Raw genomic sequence first — 25,519 nt, forward strand, 5'->3', positions numbered from 1 at the left:
GGAGTCAAGCTGGACACGACGAAGAGCGCGATTTCCGGAAGGACCTTTCACAATTAAAGCTTTGTCCGTATACCGGATGTTATGACTGATTATTTAAATTGAAATGTTCATGTGGTACATTTTTATTTTTATTGGAGCACCAAAAAGTAGGTCAAACTATGAGGTATTCTTGAAATTTGGATCTTTCCTAGTTGAGTTTACACCTAATTATGGCTAGTAAAAAATTATACAAAATATACTTTAAAAATGTGTGAAAATAGCAGCAAAATTTCATCTTGTCATATTTCATACTTTCATACTGAATTTTAAAACGTGTTTCCATGCATCACGGTTGGTAATTATTCAACAACCCTCTACTTTTGTCAAGAATGCAAAAATAGTAAGTAAGTCTTTTGGATTGAAGTCATTTACAGAAAGAAACATTGTGAATTTTATGCTATCATACTGACTCTGTGAGCAAGGTATTTTTAATTATTTTATATAGTCCTATTTCAGTGCATCATATTTTATAGGATGGCCATGTATGTGTATGCAAGCTATCATATATATTTGTTTATTTATTTTTGATAGCTTTCTTATATATCTCTCTAACACCCTCAACACGTCTAACAGGCATTTCTCGCTCAGTTCTGTGGTCATTGAACAGATTTAGTACTTTACACCAAGGTCTCATGCAGTTCTGACTTAAGGTCGAACATCTTCTTGTTTACTTGTTTACTTGTTTTTGCCCTAGCTGAAATTCCTATTTCTCTTCTATTTTTAAGATTGGCGAAATAGGAAATAATCGCTGTCTTAATATTTGGAGAGGTTTATGTGTGTGTGTGTGAAGGGGGGGTTATTTCTCTGTCGTTTTGTTTTGTTTTGTTTTTTTTTTTGCAGAATCAACAACAACAGAAAGTATAAGTCGTCTCAAATGGAGCCATTAGAAATGAATGACAGTGTGTCGTACCTCCTCGCCGGCAGGGGGCAGCACGGCCGCCGGCAGGCCCGGGTCGCGGGGATAAACCTCCCGCATGAACAACAGTCTTTCCTTCCGGCTCCGGTCCCTTAACAAGTGGAAAGGTAAAGACAGACCCGGCGCTTCAATCTCACTAAATCTGAAACATCTCCGGATCTTTGGCGGAATTATGTTTGATTATCGGTCCGTCTTTATGTCGCCGTCAGATACGGGGAAGCATTTTCGCCGTAAACGTTTTCCAAAATCGGATATTTAACTTAGAAGTGAGGCGGTTAACCCCGGACCGACGGCTGCCATCTTTCTCGGCCTTCCATCAACACTGCAGTTTATATAGTTTTACATATATAATCACACAACCTGTTGTGTCGACTTTTATCAACATTTTGTCGTTTTCAATCAATAAACCGTCTTCTGTTCGTTGTTAAACTCCTCGGTTCCACTCATCAGCCATCAGTGGCTGTAGCTAGCTAGCTAGCTAGGCTAGCCGGTTAGCATGCTGTCATGGTGGAAGGAAACTGATGCCCTTTACCTTTTTGTTTTTCTTCTTTTAAATACAGATGCTGATGCCCAAGAAGAATCGTATTGCTATCTATGAGCTCCTTTTCAAGGAGGGAGTCATGGTGGCCAAGAAGGACGTCCACCTGGCCAAGCATCCCGAGCTTGCTGACAAGAATGTGCCCAACCTTCATGTGATGAAAGCGATGCAGGTGAGAAGCCCGGTGATGGTGGTGTTGGTGGTGATGATGATGATGATGATGGTGGTGATGAGGGCTGAAGACTTGACCCTGTGGGGGGGAAAAAAGTTGGTATTCTTTTTCATGAGACTTAACCTGACAGACTGGACTGTAGAGAGGGCGTTTTTACTGAAACTATAACATGAGTGATATTTGTAGTGTAAACCATCCGTTCAGTCTTTCGGGCTCACACCAGTATATCATACAGTTTTTACAGCAGTGTTTCCTGTATCGCACATTCATTTCCCAATCCCAACTGCTACAGGTGCACTCACAAGTTTGTGGAGCTGTTGATTTACCAAACTTTATTTATTCATAACAGCCTGTTGATTATTACATGGATAGATTTACGTTATTAATATCAAACTGGAGAATTCATATGTTAAACATTAACATAGCAAACATAATGAATTTTTGTGTGAATATCTTTCAAGGTCTTTGAATCCAGTTGTATGGATATAGACTAAATGTTCTCTTTCATATCCCGGCTGCAAGTCTGAAGCCATTTTTTTGTTGCTCAAACACTGGAAAACCTCTATTATAATTATAGCCATTCATGTGATGTGCCTGTGCTCTATACATCCCCCTTATAATCAAAGTTTAATAGGTCAGATTCATTTGTGATCAGAGTGGACAAGTGTGTCCTATCGGCCAATCTGGTGTGCAAGTAAGAAAATTGATATTTTTCAGGTGATGAATCAAATGTGGCATCTGCTTGTCAAAGAAATGGCTGTTAACTTTTTTATCAAGTGCAGGGAAACTCTTCAGTACTTCTACAGAACCTAACAAGAAACTTGTTTTTCAATCTCATGCTCTTTTTGGTTAAATTATTTTACTACTTTATAGTTGTTGTTGTTGTTGTTGTTTTTTTTTTTAAGACTTTCTACATTGAAATGTATAGATTTGATTATCAGAACTGTTTAGCAGGGTACAACTAAAGTTTGGGAAGCAGAGCCTCTACAGATTACATTTCAATTCAGAATCAAGAGGGTTTATTGGGACTGATGGAGAAGTTACTGATATGCCCCCCCCCCCCCCCCCCCCCCCCTTCTCCTTTTCAGTCCCTGAAGTCCTGTGGGTATGTCAAGGAGCAATTTGCCTGGCGCCATTTTTACTGGTACCTGACCAATGAGGGTATCCAGTACCTGAGAGACTTCCTCCACCTCCCCCCTGAGATTGTGCCTGCCACCCTGCGCCGCCAGACCCGCCCTGAGACTGCAAGGCCCAGGCCCAAAGGTAACTTCTGATAGACGTAACTTTGATTTTGTTTGCAACTTTAATGTGCATTATTTCTCAAAAGTCAATGCCACACTCCACAAAAGACTGCTGGCTTTGATAAACGTTGATCTTTTAAAGCTAGTTTTACGTGTCTCTGTCTCTAGTCTTTGGAAGACATCAAATTTATTGTAGACTGATTGTAAATGTTGGAATCCAACGAACTAAACCACAAGTCATTATCCATTAATGTAAACCTGCTGAGTGGAACATACCAAAGCCTTAACAGCGTGGAGAAAAAAGGCTGCAGCCGTGGCTCAGAGTTGTCCACTCTGATTGTTGATAGTTCCCAGTTGTGCATCAGTTTGAGATTAAAATATGAGTAGGTATTCATGGCCACCACTAAGATGGTAATTTAATTGTTTGGGTGGGCACTTAAAAGAAATAATGAAATCCATCTTATTGATTCATGTTGATGCATTCATTCTTAAGTTGTTTCATATGAACCTTGACAGCCACTCAATACTTTGTATTGCCTGGTGGCGTATTGTGTAAGCTTGTCTGGGGGAGGTCTGTGGGAGCCACATCGTTGAGACCAAATGCTTAATTCACATCCAAAATTTGTAGAGCTAAAACCTAAACCTCATTCAGTACAGCTGATAAGGTTTTTATTTTACACAAGTTGTATTAAATGGACATTGATGGAAATGTGATTCTGTCCATGCAATAATGTGGACAGTGAATAGTTTTGCCCCCCTATCCAGCATGCATGTATTTAGTGAAGTCCCCCTGCCACTTGAATGCGTTTTCTCACCGGTTTTTTCTTTGTGCAGGAATGGAGGGAGAGAGGCCAGCCCGTCTTAACCGTGGGGAGGCTGACAGAGATGCATACAGGCGATCTGCTGCACCCCGTACGTACAATTCAGTTATACTTTGCTTGCTTGTTTGTGTCATCAAATGCTTATAATCAGGCAGGTTGCTTTAGTAAGTTTATTTTTTTTATTTATTTATTTTAAATGATGACTTTTTAAAATGCTCTCAGTACTCCAAATTTGTTTGAGGATGGACACTAATGTTCATGAGTTTTATTAGCACCTTTAGTAACCAAGTCAGCCTGTAGAAAACTCTGTAGCCCTGTAGAAAACTTTTTTTAACAAATAATGGGAACACCATTTGGCTAATGGCTAAATTTGGTAAGTTTACTCAAATAAACCTGATTCTGATTTCAAGTCAGGCAAACCAGACATTGGAAGATGTCCCTTCAGGCTCTGAATCTTTTCATTGAGTGATTAACTGTGTGGAGAAATGCAGATTAAGTAAAGTATTTTCAGTACCAGTTTGAATGTAATAGATGGAATTAGATGGCTTTTCTAATTCACTTAATTTTGTATTGGTAAGATCTTCTTATTTTTCTAGTTTTTCTTTTTTTCTTTTTTCTTTCCCAAGTAAAATGTGAGATTTCCTGGCTGAATTTGCTTTTTATTACTTCTCCATCAGCTGGTGCTGACAAGAAGGCAGAGGCCGGTGCTGGAGCTGCCACAGAGTTCCAGTTTGTAAGTACTTTCCCTTTGTTTCCCCTTTGAAAATATTCCACATCTCCACCTGCAACATTATTTGATAATGGATGCAGTTTTATTTAGTTTTGAATCGTTTTGAAAAAATATTCTGTTGTGCTTAGGTTAACAAATGTACTGACAAAATGTTTCTGTGTTGCAGAGGGGTGGCTTTGGACGCGGCAGAGGACAGCAGCCTCAGTAAATTTCACTATCTCTTTGTGTACAATAAAAATCCAAATACAGCTTGCACGTCTCAGTATTTTTGTTAGTCTGGCGTTGGATTTTATTATTTTTATATTAACCCTGTTAAACCAAGTGTGCTGCCAGCGACACATTTGCACAACAGTACTTGGAGTTATAAGTTTGTAAATGTTTGCTTTATATGAGAGATTCTAGGGGTTTCTGAAAGCTGAAAGTTGCACTTCACATCCAATATAGGATCATTACGGTAACTCCGTTACTCTAGTTAGGTAAATGAGAGCTATGGTCTGAGGTCGTTAACTGGATTACTTAACCCTGGGTTTCTGATCTGTTGGATATGTAGGTAATTTACAGACATCGAGTGAGCTGTAAACTGATCATACAAATAGGAAATGTAAAGACAAGTTCCAGTTGTCATGGAGTTTTGTTTCAGTCAATTAAAGGTGGTCTGAACTGTAACCAGATATCTGGCCTCTGTCATCACATCTCCGCTTTGTTAGCTGTAAAAGCATCAGGATTAAAGAATGGTTTGATCAAGATGGAGCCATGATACTTTATGAAGTTATTTATATAACCTCTCCAGTTTGTCAGCTGCTCTCTTTTAAAACCGCAATGGAAATATGGAAAGTCTGTCACAGAAAACTAATCCACAGATTATAAAATGTAAACAGTCTGATAATCTGAAGTTAGCGCAACAAACCTGACTACAGGATGTCCAACAGGGGCCAAGTGAATGAATTGAGAAAGTGCTGAAGGGTCTTAAGCCTTCAGACATACTCTGCTGTCACAGATATTAATGTAATGCTTTGGTGTCTGCTGGTTGTCATGAACTAAAAGTAGGTTGTGTTCAGTTGTCAGTCCGCTGTGACTCCATCCACTGGGATTTTAACTGCTGTTGTGGAGCCTCATGTTTGTAATTTAGCTGTTATCCTGACTTTTTTTTTTTTTAACTATAAGAAACCACATTTAGAGGACATGATGGAGCTGAGGAGGAGTGAGGCTGTTGATCTGATCTGGTCTGGTCTGTGCTTCTCTGTGTGACTGTGTGTGGTACAGCGTATTGCATGCCCTGTTTTATTGGAACCATAATCTGAAACATGAACATTGTGTTGCTTGGAAAAAGACTTGAAACTGGGAATCAAGACCAAAAACTTGTTAAATGAGTTAATCAAGTGTGAAGTCGGACCATTTTCACATTGACTTCAATACAGTCTGATCTGACCTCTTTATACCTCTGTTGGTGCACACAGCCAACAACCTTTTTAAAATGATGCCAACGCCAATATATAAATAAATATATATGTACAGTACAGGCCAAAGGTTTGGACACACCTTCTCATTCAAATGAATAAGAAAGTGTGTCCAAACTTTTGGCCTGTGCTGTGTATAATTAGCATTTGGTCCCAGTGATTCTGATTAAATTACATTGGATTCATCAACATATTTGAGGGATTCAGCATCCTGCGATTTGTCATAATCCACTTTCCAGTTGAATTCCGTTATCGGGAGGCTCCTTTGGCCTTTTGTCACTGCAGACATGATTAGTCACAGTAGGAAGAGCAGCGTACTTGTTTAAGACGTTAACAATGGCTCTAATATTACAAAAGTGCCCCACAACAGCGGCACAAAGCAGCAGGAACTATGCCATCGACAGCTGTGTGGTGTGGCCTGTGGATCGTTTATTTGGCTCAAAGGGTGAGAAAGGATGATGAAGGTCCTGCTCTCGACCACACAAAGTTTCACTTTAGCCATAATTGAACTGTGTGGACTTGTACTAACATTCCTTTCCTGAAAATCTCACTCACTTTGTTGTTTCACCTGTTGTGGCTGGTTGGCAGATCGTTTTACTAAACACCCATGTGGGTGTGTACTGAATGTAAATTTCTTTGTCCCCCAAATGCATCTTGACAAGAAAAATGTGAGGGGGGGGGGGGGATTGTGTCAACTCATGTAAAGCTTGAATTGAAAATACAAAACACAGGGAATATTATAAAATTCCCATCAAACGATAAAAGCCACTTTTACGACGGCTTTTAATGTGAAATAAGAGTCATTGGCAGTGTCCCACTTTAAAACAGGTTTCTGGTTTGTTGACATTTTCTTGTTTGTTGGCAACAAAAAGTAGATTCAAAATGTGAGCTAAACTTTGTGTTCTGGTGATCTAGTAAAGCATGCGGTCCTGAATACACGCAACATGTGAAAGCTGTGTCGATTATAAACGCAAAACTAATCCTGGTAGCTTCCTGTTAGTACATAAGGAATAAACTATTTTGCTCTAGTACGAAGTGATACTTGTGAATTTCAACTGCCAGCAGTTTTCTGGCTTTCTGATGTGTTTCTGGAGCTCTTCCAGCCACAATTAATTTTAATTTATTCCAGCTGCAGGCAGTTCTCCAGTTTCCTTTGCACGCTGTGTTTTGGAATAACTGCGTGCATCGACAACACTCAAAAATTATAGGATGGTAAGTGCACATACAGACTGCATTTGTGCCGTGACTGTGACAAAATCAGAAAGATAATGCCGTTCTTTTGTGGAGTATATTGTCACAGATTTTTATATATTTATATAAAATTGTTCTTTCCAATGCCGTTATTGGAGAATTTCCCGCCAGGATAAAAGAGTTGCTCCTTTTGTATCTTGTGTACAGCACACAGAAACAGTATACTGCCAAGACTTGTGTCAAGTAGATTACAGCTGCAATTATTATTTAGTGATCTGATGTTTAACTGATCTGCAAGTATTTTTTAAGTAATAATTAGTCTTTCAATACCGATTCCAATTCTTCACTAGTTTGAGTTTCTCAGCCTTAATCAGATATTTCTGAAAAGCAGAGTTAACAATCTGTAGGTAACTTGACAGTTGTTGTGTATGTGTGATGCATTTTATTGGTTGAAGATGGGAATTTTAAGCGTGGTTTCATATTTGTAATGTTTCAAACTTGATATATGATGATGATTGAAAGAATTTCTCGTCACATCAAAGTGCATTATTTCTTTGTTTGTACAACCAACACAAAGCACAGACACCGGCCTGAATGTGAAATACTGGTGTTTATTTGTTGGCACATTTATATTACAATCTTCAGTCTTCTCGCACTGGTTTTATTCCACAGTCCCAAATGACAAAAGAGAGGAAAAGAAAATTCCAGTGACACATTGACCTTGAAGAACACAATCAGGACTGTGTCACTTCAAGGCTGAGGTCAACGGCTTCAAGTGCACGTGTTTCGTTTGTTAGTCAACTGCTAGTATTTTAGGGGCAAGCTTTTTGAAATCAATTTATTTATTTATATATATATATATATATAATTTTTTTTAAAGGCATCCTGTTGAGAAAACGCTGACTGTCATGCTTAAGGAAAACGTTACAATCCTCAGCTGTTAAGTGATGTGCTTTTAATGTTTTGCTTTGGCCACAAGATGGGGCCAGCTAATTAACACGGAAAAACATAGATAAACTGACAAATTAAAAAGGAAGTGACTTTTACCTGAAGCTTAAATTACACTTTCACTAATCACTCCGCTGTTTTACCCAAATTCAGAAGCTTACACCATCAACACTTTCTCAACAAAGAAAGTTTGGATGTGTTTCCTCCATTTCAACTCCAACATAATCCAAATACATTTTGAGATATTTATTTCATAAAAATGCCTGAACCCCAGCCAGAATTACTCTATTTATGACAGAGAATCAATTTTTAATCAGAAGGGAGTTGATCAAAAGGGGGACACGAATTCTTAATTGACCAAAGCTACAGTGCGTCCTCTGGCTGTATGGGTGCTGTGTTAGCTATGTACAAGAAATTAGCTTGTCAACAACACAACTGGTTTAAGAAAAAACAGGGGAGAGAGAAAACAAACAAACAAACAAAAAGGACAAAAAGCAAGTGGTCATTAATTACTTAATCACTGGCTGTTACTTTTGGAAATCCTCCTCACATTCATTTTGACAGTACCTGTCACCAACATTGACCCATCAAGAGTGAAATATTGCCAATTACTCTGGGGTACATTTTGTTTTTCTACCATATACGGATTCAGCCCGCTAACACCTCATTGCACATTTAGATGGCGACCAGAAGCTCTAATCATTACAAGATTTTATAGGAAGTGCCAGGCAGGGCATCATAAAGCGAGACTTTAGCCAACGCACCTTTATGATATGCAGCAGTAAAACTGGGTCAAAGTCCCAAATTGTTGTAAAGGAGACTATACAGTCATTTAGAAAAACACTTGAGTTCCTGGATTATCACAGGGCAATATGAGGAGTTTGTGTTATGCTCAATTTGCTGGGACAGCGAAGGCCCTGTCAACACTAAATAGGAGAAAAGAGAAAGAAAGCCACCACTAATGGACAACCACTGCTGTCACTGCTGTGTATGAGCCTCTCAGCCTGAATTTCTACATTCGCATTTGTTCCACCACCTCTCAGCTCTCAAACCATCATACTGATGTTATAAGTCCACAATCAAATTTAAACAGACACCTCCATTTTAACCAAGAAGAACTACAGCTCCAATTAGGATGACTGTAGAGACGCGGGGCTTTTGTCTTTCAGGCGATAAAATTTTAACTATAATGCTATAATGAGTATTAGTGATTCACATGCATTTATGAATATGTAGGGATGAGATTTTTTACTCAATACTCAGTTTGGTACAGTTGCACCGCTCTCAAGGTTACATTGGCCACAGTAGGAAGCCATTTTCAGTTAAAACACTACCTGCTTAGCATGCAGTAGCAAAAAAATGTGAGAACACTGTGGCAGATTTTGGACGTAAGAGAGAAAGTTTTTTTTTTTCTTCCCCGTCAAAATGAAAGTGAAAGACCATTTACTACTGGACTTTCATTCAACAACTCCACGTGACTAAAGTTTCTCCATAACTGCTGGATATCTAAATAGACAATTCTATGCCAAATAATGCTGCCACTTTTACAATGAAGGAACCTCTTATTGAAATATACTGACACTGGTGGAACAGCTGCTAACAAGAAAAAGGCTTAAAGACCTACAGACTGCTAAGCTAAAGAGTGGTTTGGATACTCAGACTGCAGTTATATTTCATAGCTTGGCCAAAGATAAAAGGGGGGGGTTAATATCTTACAGGTACAAATTTGTTTTGGTATGGGGCAAAAAGGATTTCAAGAATATTCAATTATAAATAGGCTCTTTGCGCTTACCCACTATCACAAACACATTCCTTGTTGTGAAACCTCTATGTTTATTCTATCTCCAGAGAAAATTCCCGGCAGCTCCAAAACCTACGTGGTGGGTTCAATCGGTTCTTCCAGCCTCAGTTGAAATGACATGTTGCACTCACTGATGTGTAAGATGTGTTTTGCCATTTGTACTCTCACCTTTGATCTATACAGAAAAACAATTTACAATAAAAACCTCTTACATGCTATCTACAGCGCCTCCAGTTTCACAGTATTGAGCCAGCTGCCGCCCGACACAGAGGCCAAGTGACGCAGCTCGGCTAAAGAGACTTTTGCCAGACGTTAGAGAGAAAGAGAGGAGAGAGAAAAAACAAAAAAACAAACAAAAAAACAAAACAAACTAGTATCCAAAAGCATTTTACATGTTAAAAACGAGGTCTCAATCTGTACAAGGCTTGTTTGTTCTGCATCTTTCCAAAGACAGCATTATAGATTCCATTACTTTCAATGTCAAGCAGGTGTTTGAGTGTTTTTGGGGATGCAGATTAAATACTAAAGAAAAGACGGGCTAAAAAAAAAAAAAAATAATAATAAAAATAAAGTAAAATAATGAAAAGTGCCTACTAAAGTCGCATGTGCTGTTATGAACACAATGTAAACAATTACTTTTTAACCAAACTGAATGTGAGGAGTAAAATACAGAAAATTGCTTTTAATAACTTAAGTGATATGTGCTGCATTTTGAAATTACAAGTCCATAGTTTTGAAATATACTACTTCTAACCTCTCAGTATATGGAGGAAGACTTTGTAGTCAGTCACAAAAGCATAAAAAAGAAAAAGGAAACAAAAAGGGGTTAAAAGGAGGTAAAGACACTGAGGAGAAAGGTGGTTCATTTTACATTGTGTGTTGACATTCCTCACTCTCTGTACAGTATTTATGCTCTGTTTGAGAATGAAACCTGTAGTGCTTGGCTAGTTTCCCCAAAAAAAGAGAGAACACACTTGACACTTGAAATTGAAAGACTATTAAGGGGCCATATTCTTCTGATAAAAGATACATCGACAAAACCTATGATAAGGAGCAAAATAAGGAGAATCCAAAGACCTTACCACAAGTCTGGTGCACAGTCAGCATCAGGCCACTCGAGCGAGTGTGACACAACATAACAGTGCTCATGCAAGACAAGTCACTTCCCACAATTCTGTTCATTCAGATACAGACAACGTTTCCTATCCTTAGAAAAGGGGATTGGGGGAGGCGGGGGGGACTACGCTAATGGGCACATTCATTCACAGAAAAATAACAGAAAAATGGAGGAGACATTTAACAAGACCACCAAAAGCCTTCAGCTTAAGCACTAAGTATACACTTTTACATTACAACAGTAAAAAGTAGTTCTTGCATTCAATAAACACCACGCTAAGGGCGCGTTAAGGAAAGAGAATGAAGGGAGCAAAAATTTCATGCAGTTGTCAGTAAAAAGAAAAAAAAAAGAAAAAAGGAGGGAGGGGTTCAAAAATTACATTTACATTTACAAAGTGTTTCATACTATTCACCCAACACTTGTCATCAAGTCTGTGCCACGGTTCTGGCACAAAGGAGTTGGCAAGGCAAACCATGTTATTGAGACAAAAGAAGAGAAAAGAGAAAGAAGAGAAATGACACAAGTAAGAGCGCAAGTGGTGGTGAAAGCTCCAGGGGGCGTCAGAGTTACGGTTTTAGTTATCTGATACCCGAAACGGAGCTCTGATTGATGCTGTAGGTAGGGGAGAGGTCCCCACCTATCGTGGTCACCAAAGGTGTTCCGTTACTGGTCAGGCAACTCTCCTGGAGAGCATCAAAGTAGGTGGCCTGCACAGGCTTGTGACATTGCAACACTTGTATGGCATCGTCTATTTTAAACCATTCCCTTTTTCTCCCTGTTGACAGAACAACAAAACATTTTGGAGCAAGTTAAGACATGTGAGAGAAAACATGGGGAGAAAACAAGTATAACGAGTAATAGCTTTTGAATAATTATCGATGCTATACACAGCAAGTGAAAATCACAAGGGTAGCAACAGAGCTTGTGTTATAATCTCCCCCAATAAACATACAATGAACTGAACTGCAATGTCACTAAGGCCTACAGATGAAAAATAAAGCTACTGACAGCATGTGACTGCCCGAGAACTTTGTCCATGATCCCTGTTCTGACAAGTAAACAAATGAAAGGGCTTTACCAATGTTGACTGAGTCCTCCCAGTCTTCCAGCACCTCTGTTACAATAAGAACATAGACGTAGGTTCTGTGTTTCCTCTCTTGGTTCTGTAGGGGAAAAGTAAGATCTTATTTTTGTACTTCTCAGAAACATGTTGCACAACATGTCAGCAACTGAAAACAAAAACATTTACAGCCATCAGCTCACCTCAAATACTCCAACTAATCGACCTAAAGTCCCCTTAACACCAGCCTGTGAAGTAAAACAACAAAAAGAAAAGCAAGTTCAATATAATGACATCACAAAGTACATTCTTTAATATTATAGTACTTTTGGGACTGTCAGATTTATGTTCGAAAATCTGTAAATTTAACTTTCTCTACCGATAACTTTCAAGATATTCCATGAAGCTGTAGTTGTTCTGTTGCAGTGGGTTGCATTACATCAAGAGATTTGTTTTTAATCCCCTGGGGGGGAAAAAAAAAAAAAAAAATCTCTCCGTCCAACTCTCAGTTAATGATTATACAATTCTTTCCTTGTTTATGTCGCATTTCAGTGACATGAAGTCTAATTTAAGTCAAGGCCAAGGTCAAATTTCAAGTTTACTAATCAGCTACTAATCATAGTGTTTATTATATCATTGTTCAGTCACCATGGATGAAAGAAAGGCAAAAACTAGAGACCATCATCTAATCAAACCAGTGACAACACCCACTTGGTGACATTCTGACACAGGAGTACTCTGTAGTTATTAAATTACTACATGCATACTGAGCACAGCTGGTTGTACTTTATGTTTCAGTACGGACAGAAATCTCTGGCTGATATACAGTGAACTGCGAGTTACACCAGACACATGATAAACAAAGCCAACCGTAATTTCCCAGAGGCCATGGTGAAATCTCGTGTCTAGCTATTAGACATCTAATCTACAATTATATAATCATCGAAAAATGGAGCAAATTCTCACGTGGGGAAATTTGAAATCAGCAATGTTGGTGCTGATCAATATCAATATTCTTACATAGGAGTTATGTGTCAATCAACTGGTCAATTACATTAATCCAGGTCCAAATTATACCGATTCCAAACACATGCAAAAGTCAAGTGTTTAGCTCCCATACTGATCATTCCTCTGCAAGATGCTTCAAGTATCATGACATCATTTGAAAAGGTCATATTCAAAGAAACAAACTGTTTTAAGATGTCAGTTTCTGTTTTACTTCCCATGATCATAAAGTTTAAGCCACACAATCACTAACACTTCTCTTAGCCTGTTACCTTAAAAACTATTCTAATAACAAAAATTAACGACAAGGTCCAAGATCTTAACTCCCAAAGGTGAATAGTAGGTCGGCTTTAGATGCAGAGCCAGGCCACTTGCTGACATCTTTTCAGCTTCTTCTTCAGGTTCCAGTTTCAGTCTAAAAATAAATGTTGACTCCCAGCACTGCACCATGGACTCAGTGTTTTACTCTTCAAGCTTTCAGCTATATCATATGGAAAAGAACAGGCCCACCTGTAGAATCCCAAAAGATGTGCCAGGGATTAAGTAATAGGCCAAAAGTCAACCTGTATGTTTTTTATGAGATGGAAAATTTGTCCCAGCTCAGGCACTCATGTAACTGGAAACTAGTGGTCATCAGCTTAGTAGAGGATGTACAGAATTGGGGCTAGCAAGTTATATGATGCGACCCTGTGTATTCACATTGCAAGGCCAGGGGTGTCTATTCAGAACCTCTGCTTCTCCTCAGCAGTCAGTCAGCCAGACACGGCAACCCTCAGTAACGTTTTGGCCTGCTCCTAAGGGCTGTGTATTCACTGTCATCCCTGGCAAGACTCCAAACCAATAAGCATAAGCAATCGCTGACCGCTCATATGGTCATCAGAATAAGCTCTCAAGGATTAGGATACGTCCTGTTACACCACCGTCCATTAAGAGGCTTAGAAAGCCACAGTACATAGTGATGTATCAAGTACCACTCAAAGTCACCAAAAAGTTTCTGAATGCAGCCATTTTGCACTTTTGACAAACTTGAGTATCGATAGGACATGTGACGCTGTGAAAATGTGTTGGCAAGTCACAGTCTGCTTGGAACTACCAAAGCAAACACACAGCGGGAGCCAGGATAAGACATGATATCAGCATCCATCAGTGTGATGGATCACACATAGAGAATAGGCTTTATATGGTCAATGACCCGCCAAGAGCTGACAGCCGGGTGAGATTCAGTGTCTTCAGTGCCCTGTCGCCATTTCAATCAAAATGCCCAAGCAATGAAAAGCATGTGCACTGGGATATAAGCAAGATATTGATTTCCGATGAACTTCAGAACTTTGTACTAATTGCTGCACATCCTTCCCAACATAGATAAACAACAAAAGCCACATTTGTTCTTCAAAATCCCTCTGTAACAAGGCTACTCTTAAAATACATCAGCCTGAAATGTTTCAAGAGTGAGCGTTTATTGTTTCCCTTCATTTGCTGTGTTCTGTGGGATGGAATTGTACTGCAGTGGAACCGCTGGGCAGCCAGTGTTCAATCTCAGTGTGACCTCCTTTGACACATAAACACTGCTTTGTAACATGATGCTATGATACAGATTGCATGTTGCTAGGCTCACTCTCTTTCTGTCCATGCAAACAGGATGACCGCACTGGTAAAATGGGCTTTGAGAGCAAGGTATTAGGCTCAGCGTTAAATACAGACATGATTGAATATAAATGAAATACAATACATATCTTAAGCCTGTAAATGGAAACGCATTCTTAGAACAATATTCCTGGCAATGAACTGTAGTCTAGCCATGTTTCACATCCATCTTTGTATTACATGGGTCAAGTAAGGTTTGCCACTACACACTCTACATAGGAAAGCCAAGCTGACAACAGTTGCAAACAAAAAACAAAAAAATTTTAAAAACTTGAGGAGCTCACAATGTGGACTTAAATTAGACAACAATTATGAAAAACTTTAGGATCCCACCTCTTCACACACTTCTCGAGCTGCAGCAACGTTGGGCTCTTCCTCTGGCTCCATTCCCCCTCCAGGAACTATCCACTTGTCAGGATGTCGGCTACTGCTCACCAACAGCACCTGCAATGTATCCCATGCAAGACTGGTTAGACACTAGTCAAATTCAATGCTGTTTTGTAATGTGTGTGTTCACATTACTAAAGTGCGGCTGCATGTGCAAGATATTCAGTTATCTGTGATAGCAATGAATGTCAAACGAGCCAAACCCCAACACAATGACGCAGCAGCTACCTGTCATCTTGACAAAAAACTATTTTAGAGGATCAGTGAAGTGACTTGGTACTAAGTTGTCCAGCTGGATGTTGTGTTGATGCAATTAAATGCAAGACTGCATTTTTTCAATAGACAGGGTATGAGTCACAGTTTGGCTCTTTCAAAGCAAGTACGGTGTGAGTTCACGGTGTCAACAATCTGATGAGGAAAAACTATCAGTCAGCTGCAGTCCTCTAAAACTTTCTAGCTACGTGCTGATAATACTCGACGTTGCTTCTTTAATCATCAGCCCATGTTGTCCACAGTCCGGCCTCCACTGCAACCAAAATGAGGAATTGGGCTGTTTGTTTATGTTCTTCTCTGAACTCTCCTCCCTCGGTAAAAATGTTTACACTACAAAGACATCTTTGTCGGCTGGACATCAGCTTCCCAAATCACCCCCGATCTCAAATAAGTAGGGGGGGGGGGAGTAGAAACTGACTCATTAACGAAATGCTACGTGGTAAAAAAAAAAAAAAAAAAACGCACACATGAAGGTACGAGTTAGTTGTTTGACATTAGGATAAAAAAGAGGTCTAAATCTGAGCACTGACTGACTTTAAAGTCATTAAATGAGCACCATACAAAAAAAAAAAAAAAAAACAAAAAAACAAAGCGTTGAGCTAACCACCGCTGGTTGTCTCTGGCTAAAGCTAACACAAGCTACATTATCAGTCCAGTGTTTGGCTAGCAGGACCAGTTGCATTAGCGCTAACACGGTTAACATTAACAGTCACTTAGCTCCTGAAATTTGCTCTAATAAATATCTCAGTCTGCCACTTTAGAAATCAAAACAACGATTTATGTTTCCAGGAGTGCCGTCCACGATAAAGCCACCACATAGACCCAGTCTGGTCCATGGGCTGTGGTCGCTGGCCGAGAGCCGGCTGCCCGCAGCTGCTACACGGCTAGTTAGCAGGCTAACGTTAGCATCGACGTGAAGCTAGCGGTATAAAAGCGAGACGCTGCTACCTGCCCGTGCTAAAGAGGCTTACATAACGCCGAAGACGAGCTGAAAACTACGGCTTTCAACCACAACCTCAGAGGACAACGCGAGTGGACGAGAAAAGAGCGAGTGGTCGGTCCCAGCTGGCGAAAGATCACGGCTGTGCAGGTAAATATGATCGATTTACAGACAGAGAAGTCCATGAAAGCGGCTACCGCTGTTAGCCCGGCCCGCCAGACGGCGACATCCTCGGACTCACCTCCTCCTCGCTCTCGCTCCTGAAGCACAGACAGGCGGCTCGCTTCTTGTAGCCGTCCCCGTCGTACGTCCGGGTTTGGTTGGACTTGAGCTTCATCATTTCTGGGAAGGGGGGGGGAGACGCAAAAAGTTCAAAAGTACAGCTAAGTTTACCGCTTCTAAAGATGACGGCGATAGACGCAAAGTCCTCCTCCGGGGAACCGCGGCGTTTTACTTAAAAGAAATAACTTCTTCTTCGCTTCATTTTCACAAACCTAGGCACATCTACGGCACGGTCGCCATTACAAGAAGCCGCTACGCCCACGACGTAATTTAACCTTTAATCGCGCGGGGAGCGTAAGAAAGTCACCTATCGGGCGTTCATGAATCGGGCCGACGGCTCGTAGGAAACGCAACACCGCGCTGCGACCGGAGCGAGCCGGCGGAGGGAAACTGGCACTTTTGGCTCCAACTAGCTCGCCACGGCCACTTGTTTGAGGCTAATGCGACTCATAAGATCCCACCGCCTCCAGTGCGACGACTGACACGTAACGCAATTGGCGTAGCGCGGTGACAAATTAATTCACGTTGCGCGAGGGTTGGCTCGTCGGTTTCAGCACCGCAGGTAATGGACAGCGACAGCGTGATCCTCAAAAAGTGATCCATCAGCGGGAACTAAGATGGTAGACTGGGTCCCATACAGCTAACCCACAGAGACAAGAAGACTTTTAGACCTGAAACAGATAGCTGATACATCTATCTATAATCAGAAACTTATCAGTCAGTCCGATCAGTAGTTTTTTCCCGCGCATATGCCCCCCTAAAAAAGGTGTTTTTTTTTATCTGAAGAATTGATAGTTTCCTTTTGAAGTGTAATAGTAATCGCGGGAATAATAATATATAGTATATTTGGTGTTTTTTGACTGTTAGTCAGGTTCAAACAAGCAACATGAACACAATACAGAGTTCTCTGGCATCTTAATTATGCATTATGCATCCATGTACGTTATACAGTTTTTAATGGTAAATAATATTCTGTATGGACGCACATAAGAGCAGCAGGAAAACAAACAGTCATGGAGCTGCGTTCGTGTGATCTTCTCTGCTTCAATACATCCGTCTTATCATATTCAGAGGACATTTCTGAATCCATGGCCAATTAACATTTTCTACAAATTCCCAACATGAAACAAAGTTGCTTATGCTGTTCGACTGAGTGTTCGTATTCTTTGTGTCACTATACCACAATTTTCATACTCTTTAATCTTTAAAAGCTGTTTGTAAGTTTTATTTCAAAGTCTTGTTTCTTTCACTGCTGCAATAATCAAATTTTGTATCAGGGATTGACAGTTTCTTCTTATTTTTATTTGTACACTCCTCATGGTTCTCTCTGTACAGATGTTGATAGTTGAAGTACCTTTTCTTTTTGTGATTATGACTGAAACAGGGTTTCTGTTATAACAAAACTTTTTATGATACTTTTTCCCCCAAAAAAATCTATTTAGTGTCCATTAAATTTTAATGACTGTCGTGTCAAAAATAAAAAAAAGAGACATAAGAATTCTGTTTTTAAGGCTGTTACGGTCAACTTGTATATACAAGTTCATTTATATAATTCTTATCTTTTAATCCCTTTTTTAAAAAAAAAATGCTTTCTGGCAAAGTTGCCCTGCAATTTGTAACAGGCCCTCTACACTTTAAATGACACTATAAAAAGCTTTCTTTGACATTTAGCTCAATTTTATTATAGCTATATCCAATTACACAGCTATTGTATTGGAAAACACTGCAACCAGCAGGTGCTCTCAATATTTTGTCCACCATAAAATGTGTGTTGTTTAGTTGACAGTTGATTATTGATTAAAAACCTGACAAGACCCAGAAAAATAATGCAATTAGTCATATGCATCATTCCAGACCAGCTGCAAACCATAAATATGCAAATTAAATTATATATTATTTAAAAACATTAACAAAAACTTTTTTATTATGCAGCTTCCCATTAATTGAGTTGACCAGCAATTCAAAACCCAACAGCATTAATTTAACAGTCATATAAAAAAGACTACACAAACTAGAAAAGCTGACACCAGAGGGGGGTTTCTTTCAACTTATTTGTCAAAACAGTTGCAGTTTCATTATTTGTTCAGTTATTCAACTAATTGTTTCAGCTGTGACCTTTTCATTTTCTCCAGGATTTTGAGGCTTGAGGATTTTGCTTTAAGATTAATTCAAAATCAAAGAACTTTTTTTACTTTAACCCAAATATCCACTCAGTCAAAAATCTACTTTGTAAAATATGCCTGTGAGCTTTCCTGCCTTTTTTCAAAGACATCTTCAAAATTCATCATCTAATGGCCACAAACCTGAATAAGACAGGACTCATTATCTATTCTGTTTCATCTTGTGTCTCCTGCCTCTGTCTTCTTTCAGAGGGTGAGAGCAGGCATTACACAATTAAACATATTGGTATAGGGTCATACTCAAGAGGTTGCACTTTTACGATCTGCAGTTGCTACGGCAACCCAGTCTCTCCGGTGAGCCGCTGAAAAGCAGAAGCAGAGATACTACAGACCCTGTCATATCCAAAGGAGGGCGCTCACTTCTCTCAATGAACACAAACACAAACACACACAAACACAATGGGCTTTAAGAAAGTGCCACTGAGCTACTCCCCATTTATCTGTCTCCTCTGTACATTCAACACTTGATGCACGACTCTCCCTCTCCAATTGGAAACTGGTTGTCTTCCTGAGATTCTTCTTTTATTATTTTTTTTTTCCCATTCTGAGGACATGACATAACGGCAGAGCTATGAATTGTGCAGGTTTTTATGGAAAATGTATGATTTTGGGGCATGTATAGTATTAACTTGTCTTGCCAGTTCTGTTCTTCCTTTGGCAAGACAAGCCAAGGGACAGGACTTTGGCTTGTGATTTCCATCTCTTCTATTGAATATTCATATTACTTTGTAACAGGAGTGGCAAACATTATGAAAAAAGGGACATCAGCTTCCCTTAAATGTATGTTCTAGTGTACATAGGTGTAAGCTAGAGAAGGTATTAGAAAACTGGTTGCTGTGACTGGTGCAATAAATTACATTATCAATAATGATGTATTGATGATTCATCAATGTCTAACCAGCATTTTACTGTTGCAGCTGCTGGAGCTGGAGCCTAATGTGACTCACATAATATCCAAATCATTTTACAAAAGCTTTACTTGTCCCAGAAGGTAGCGAGTTAAGTAAAGACCTGGGAAAGTCAGCTGTACTATTATATCTCTTAATATCTTTGTCAAGATGTATAACACACAACCAAAAAGGCTATCCAGAGGCTGGTGTGTGTTTAATCGAAGATTGAAAAGATATTGGCAACATTAACCTTTCCAGCGCATTGTTTCTCCAGGTAAATATGCACATTAATGACTAAATAAGAGGAGATTGCGTTGTTCTGCCCAAGGCCAGAGTAGATTGTGCTCATTTTCTCATGTAGAGGGAACAATTCTACGGTGTTGTTTTTTTTTGTGCTTAAAGTGACATTACCTGTATGATATTCCTTCCTAAAAGCTAAAAATTAGCTGATGTTATCTGAAATTATTACCTTCTAATATCAAAGACTGCAGTCAAATTTGATTGAATATTATACGGAAAGAAGCACGTAAAGCCTCAGTCAGTACTAGCTCTCCTGTTAATCTGCAAATGCACTTTACATCTCAATAATCAAATACATCACTCTAACTGGATTTTAATCATATCAATATTCATTAATAATTTGATGACTTAATACTTTTATCTGCTATGCATCAGACTCAGAATATTTATTGATGCACTGGTGGAAATTAGCTATGTTATACTTCATAACACGCCCAGTGGCGTATTATAAATCTTATCACCAATTTTGTGTTTTATGCAAAAACAATACGTAGTTTATGTATTGCAGTTTTAATTTTCACATGGGAAGCCACTTAAGGTATTTAAGGCTATTAAATATTATGACCACAAGGGGCTGCTGTCATGCCAGTTATAAAATATTCCAAACTCATTTATCCTTACATGCCAGAATCCAGAAACAACTTTATTAATTAAATAAACCAAGAGCAAAGACATCAAGCATATGGTTCATTTATGGAGTATGCAATAGGGGAAATGTTTATACAAATGAAGCTATTATTATTGATATAGGGTGGTAAAGTTGTTAGACGCCGAAAAAGACCTTAAATTTGTCCTCGAGAACGTCACCTGTATCAAGCTTATCTGGACTTTATACAGATCTTTATTTCAGGGTCATTTCAAAATATCATGGTAAAATATTCTTCATTGATGACCATTAACCCACGAGGCAGACACAGAGTTTTAGCAAGAGTAAGAGCAATGAATATGCTTCCACTCTACTGAGCAGACACCCACAGAAAGAGGATATTTTTAGATCAAAGGTACACACAACATCCATACACTGTCCTTTATTGTTCATTTTCGGGAATTTTGGCTTGCCGGTAAATGCACCCGTCTCAGTCAGTGCCAGTGAGAACACAACGCTATCCGTCAGCGCAGTTATTTCAAAAGATGTGCTGGATTGATATCTGTCCTCAGTAAGCAGCTTCATGTGCAAAAACTACAACATTTGTGGCAATTTTTCTTATTTAATAATGAAAATAAACATCCATTTTGGTCATGAAAAAAGTTGCCAGCTAATTTGCTGTCGATCCATTCCTCCATTGCTGCATCCCTAGCCTATTTAAAAGAAGATGAACCTTGATGCAAATTAAAAAAAAAATGGTTTGCTTATTCTATAAAGGAATACACAATGGGCACAATAACATCAGAAAAACTCTCTACTCAGTGCACTGATCTTGATCAAAGTAAGCAAATTTTTCGTGTTTTCCACGTGTTTTGTGAATGATGTGTGTGGCTGGACCTCTGTACTCTGTTTTTGACCATGGACTTCGAGTACATTGAAATGATAATAGCATCACTTTTATCAGTGGCATTTGGTGCCGCTCACAAGGCAGCTCTCTCTCATAGAACCAGTGTTGTAATACAGTGTGTCTCAGTGTATTTCTTCTGATGAAATATAGCTTTTTTTTCTGTTTGTTTTGCTTTTCCCCTTGTGTACACGGGGCAAAATGGATGTGATACAGCACTGTATCCAGTCTCTTATATAAAAAATGCTCCTACAGTTCAAGGTTTACTCCTGTGACAACTGTCAGCCACTCAGGCAGCTGAAAATATACAGCACTCACATATGGAATACATGTCCAGTCTGTCTGTCAGTGTGGCCAGTTTGCATTTTTGCAAAACATTGCTTCAAACAAACAGTGACAAACTGACTCATTTCTAGGACTTCCAGCTTGTGGGTGTAATAGACAGTGGGAAACTCAATTTTATAGAATCAAATGTCAACAGATAGTCCACATGGGCTCGAAGTTCAATATTATATGACAGAGACACAGACACAAAAATCATATTTAGTTCCTATTGCAGTATTATTATTGTGATGCTGAGGGACTGCATCTCCACTTCCTCCTCCTTGTTCTTCTTCTTCACTGCGTAATTGTTATTCTTAATGTGAAAACTTCTGAAGAATCTCCTACTTACTCTACTTACTCACGTTGATCCAACAATTAGCAAATAATGAAAGACCAAATCTTTTTTTAGAGCTCTGTAAAAAAAAAAAGGATTCCTCTTTGGGCTTTAATGTGTGTTTGCGGAGAGGGGTCGGGGCAGGGCGGGGGGGGGGCACCAACCAGGTTGGAAATGTCATGAGCAGAGGTTACTCGACATGGTGCAAAGGCTTCTGGCCTTTTAATGAATCCCATCAGTAAACAGAACATCTTTGTACTTCAGAATTTACATTTAGAATTAATTCCCATAAAGTGTCCATGAAATGAGAGATGTCTGGGGGCAGGCGATTATGCCCCAGTGGCTAGTCTTTTTCTCTAGTGACTGGAATTAACATGGCTTAAATTCTCTCCACCCCATAGCTAATTGAAACAAGTAATTTCCGGAGTGTGCCTTGAGTGGGGTGGGGGGTGGGGGGGCACTCTGCAGCGTAACATGTTGTCCTCTGAGTAGACACGTTCAACAAGGCCGTCGCCGCGTGTACTGCAACAGAAAGCAAAACAGGAATGGGTCTCCTGGCGGAAATAACTTTTGTATCCATTCTCCGCAGCTAAATAATTCACTTATTATGTTAACCATGCAAAACAGAAGTAGCACACCGGTTAGAGGAGCTGACAGATGGAAGAACGCCGATGCTTCGTGGGGTAATAACGAGATATAAAACACTCTGTTCAATAATGTGCAGAATTTAGCTCTGTGATTTCTTTTGCATAACTTACAAGGTCCCCTGACAGCTCACAGGACTGTCAGTCAGTCTAGTCATGTAACTAAAATTTGCTCCAGCAGAGGTGGGGATGAATATTCAGAGGCTCAGCTGCCTCCAAAGCCCACAGAGACCTGACACACACCCTCAGAGGACCTCCCCTCCCTTTTTCTCTCTCCACAAACACACACACACGGCCCTCCACTTTCCCTTGATGTGGTGGCGACAGTCCAACACTCCACAGGTGTGACCCACTCAGACCTGTGAAAGCCTCCACACACCACTCGGCCCTGTGATCAGAAAGGCAGAAAGAGCAGCTGCGCCTATACACACCTATACATCATCACTAGCCTTCCGTTTGGACAACGTGGAAAATGAACCAGGGCTGCAGTTGCAACGATGCCGCGGTTTAAAGCGACACATGAGAAAGTTCTTTGTCTCCACAACACTCTTTGATGACTCCTGAAGGTAAAATGCCAAGATGGACCCGTTTTGCACATTAAAAGACTCAAATGATAGAACTATATGCTTCAAAACATGATCTCATATACTGCGTTGGCTGCTGCCAGTCAGGGAGACACACACACATCTAGATTGAGCCCCCCCCACCCACACACACACACACACACACTCAGTGATTGGACTTGATGTAAACTTAGCACAGCATCCCAAGTGCTGCGACTCAACACACTGCAGCACCTGTAACGCGCGCGTGTCGACCCGGAAGCGTCACGTGCGAAATGGTGACACCGCGGGAATTGAAAAGATTTTGCGCGCTATCAGCTCGCGGATGATTTCATGGCATGCCTTTAAAGCACAGACGTCAATATCAGTTGGGCACAATGGAGTCGTTGCATCTTGAAATTTGCCGCTCCAAAATGATCCGATAGACTCTAAATTAGAAAGAGAATTTTATTTTATTTTGTTTTATTTATTTATTTATTTATTTTTAAAGAAAGCGTGACTTTAGCTGGACTGACAGTTGGTGGACAGAGGCAGTAAGATGTCTGTGACGGTCTGACACCCCATGAAGGGAAATGGGCTCGATAGAGAAGTCTGTGCTGAGAGGCAGCAGGCAGCCAAATCGACGTTAAGGTTTAACAAAGGCTGCATTGTCACACTTGGACTATATGCACACTCTGCCATAACGCTGGTGGTATTACACGCTGTAATCTGACACACACACACACACACACACCTCCACCACCATCATCAACCCTCCCACCCTATTCATTGATGGTGCATTTCTTCCTTCCCTGATAAAGGCGGTGTGCTGCGATGCATTTAACATCAATCACACCCAGCGCACGGAGCGCACACGGTCCTCAGTCTATCAGCTGCAAAGTGCTCTCGCCTCGGGTGTGGGATGTGCGCTTCTCCGCTCCATTATCCCGTGAAAATCTGATCGTCTCTTGGCGGGGGCTGTGTTAGTTATGTTGTGCGGCTCTTCCGTGGATGTGGACATTTGTTACTCCGTGTCTTGCTGGCAGCCTAAAGTTGGGACTTGAGACTTTTTTTTTTTTTTTTTTTGGTTTCTTCTTCTTCTTCTTCTTCTGGCGGACAGCGCTCGCAATGATTCTCCGGGATCGACGCAGCGTCGAAATGCGTGTGGATTCATTTTGGATACTATTCAGGGACATTGTTCACATGTTGATTTAAAAGCTACAATAAAACAGCAGAATTGCAGAGGTAGGATTTTTTATTTTATTTTATTTTATTTTATTTTTTTCTTGCTTTGGATATGGCTCACTTATAAAAACAACAACAAAAATCAGATTCTTCGCGAGCATGAGAAAGCGGTAAGTACAGTCACCCAGGCTGAAAAAATGGGTCATCTGTGGAGAGCAGGTGGTTAAAAAAACAGCACACGTCGTGACATAAATTGACTTAATTCACACAAGACGGAGTATTGAAAGGATGCTGGCAAGTGGGACCCACGATACAAATCTGGGGATGCACGCAAAACATTTTTTTTTTTTTTTTTTGCAACTTGCGTTTGTCATTGGTCTTCATAGTTCACATCAATTATCCGTAATGATTTATTTTTGTTGTTTTTTTTTTTTGGTAGATGTTTGTGTAGCATGTAAGAAGGAGTGCAACGCCCAGAACTGGGCTTGCATTGATTGTGTTTTACGCGTGAAGGCGCAGCATTTTTTTTTTTTTTGTGTGTGTGTGGAGCTCTGAGGCTGGCTGCGCTGCAGAGCCGCCTCAAGTCTGACAAAATATGATAAAAGAATGACTCAATATCCAAACTGCCGGAGCACAGTCTCCGGGGTTCACGTGGAATTGTAGTTAACGATCCGAAATCACATATTAGACGAAACCAATGGAGAGGGAAATATAGATTAGTGTTTTTCTTTATTTATTTAATTTTATTTTATTCATTTCTTCCTCAGCACTAACCAAGCCAGTTTATCTCTGAGCAGCAACAACAACAGGGTGCAAACAGCTTCCAAGCTTCCACAGATCCGCCTCATCCCAGACCTCGCTCTCCGTGTCTCCCTCTCAGCCCTGAAACAAGTTGAGTCACGTATAGGGGAGCACCCTGACTGGGTGGCGTTAGTGTGTGTGTGTGTGTGTGTGTGTGTGGATTGTCAGTCACTGTGATGTGCAGATGTGCAGCCTCCTGGCAGTTGTGTGTGTGTGTGTGTGGGGGGGGGGGGGGGGGCTCTGAGACAACCCAGAACTGCTGATGTG

The 25,519-nt window shown here is 40.1% G+C and overlaps 2 protein-coding genes across 2 annotated transcripts; one reads left to right on the forward strand and one right to left on the reverse strand.

Annotated features, from left to right (window-relative positions):
* The first annotated feature begins 1,003 nt into the window (after positions 1–1,003).
* On the forward strand, positions 1,004–4,712 carry rps10 (ribosomal protein S10). Its single transcript, XM_029502205.1, has 6 exons — positions 1,004–1,062; positions 1,516–1,665; positions 2,754–2,928; positions 3,741–3,818; positions 4,405–4,460; positions 4,624–4,712. The coding sequence occupies exons 2-6, from the start codon at positions 1,516–1,518 to the stop codon at positions 4,663–4,665; spliced, it is 501 nt and encodes a 166-aa protein (XP_029358065.1). The 5' UTR covers positions 1,004–1,062; the 3' UTR covers positions 4,666–4,712.
* A 3,572-nt stretch (positions 4,713–8,284) lies between these two features.
* On the reverse strand, positions 8,285–16,809 carry nudt3b (nudix (nucleoside diphosphate linked moiety X)-type motif 3b). Its single transcript, XM_029503173.1, has 5 exons — positions 16,522–16,809; positions 15,014–15,124; positions 12,235–12,279; positions 12,050–12,134; positions 8,285–11,746 (listed from the first exon to the last, which is right to left on the reverse strand). Exons 1-5 carry the CDS (start codon positions 16,618–16,620, stop codon positions 11,550–11,552), a joined length of 537 nt encoding a protein of 178 aa, XP_029359033.1. The 5' UTR covers positions 16,621–16,809; the 3' UTR covers positions 8,285–11,549.
* Positions 16,810–25,519: the final 8,710 nt, after the last annotated feature.

The sequence above is a fragment of the Echeneis naucrates genome, chromosome 5 (genome assembly GCF_900963305.1).
Source record: "Echeneis naucrates chromosome 5, fEcheNa1.1, whole genome shotgun sequence".
Classification (NCBI taxonomy): domain Eukaryota; kingdom Metazoa; phylum Chordata; class Actinopteri; order Carangiformes; family Echeneidae; genus Echeneis; species Echeneis naucrates.

Bases quoted from the DNA above. Each gene is read 5' to 3' on its own strand.
- rps10 (XM_029502205.1), top strand. From the start codon at position 1,516: ATGCTGATGCCCAAGAAGAATCGTATTGCTATCTATGAGCTCCTTTTC. The intron at 1,666-2,753 runs GTGAGAAGCCCG...TCTCCTTTTCAG, and splicing joins ATGTGATGAAAGCGATGCAG to TCCCTGAAGTCCTGTGGGTA. The intron at 2,929-3,740 runs GTAACTTCTGAT...TTCTTTGTGCAG, and splicing joins TGCAAGGCCCAGGCCCAAAG to GAATGGAGGGAGAGAGGCCA.
- nudt3b (XM_029503173.1), bottom strand. From the start codon at position 16,620: ATGATGAAGCTCAAGTCCAACCAAACCCGGACGTACGACGGGGACGGC. The intron at 12,135-12,234 runs GTGAGCTGATGG...TTTCCCCTACAG, and splicing joins GATTAGTTGGAGTATTTGAG to AACCAAGAGAGGAAACACAG. The intron at 11,747-12,049 runs GTAAAGCCCTTT...TTCTGTCAACAG, and splicing joins GGAGGACTCAGTCAACATTG to GGAGAAAAAGGGAATGGTTT.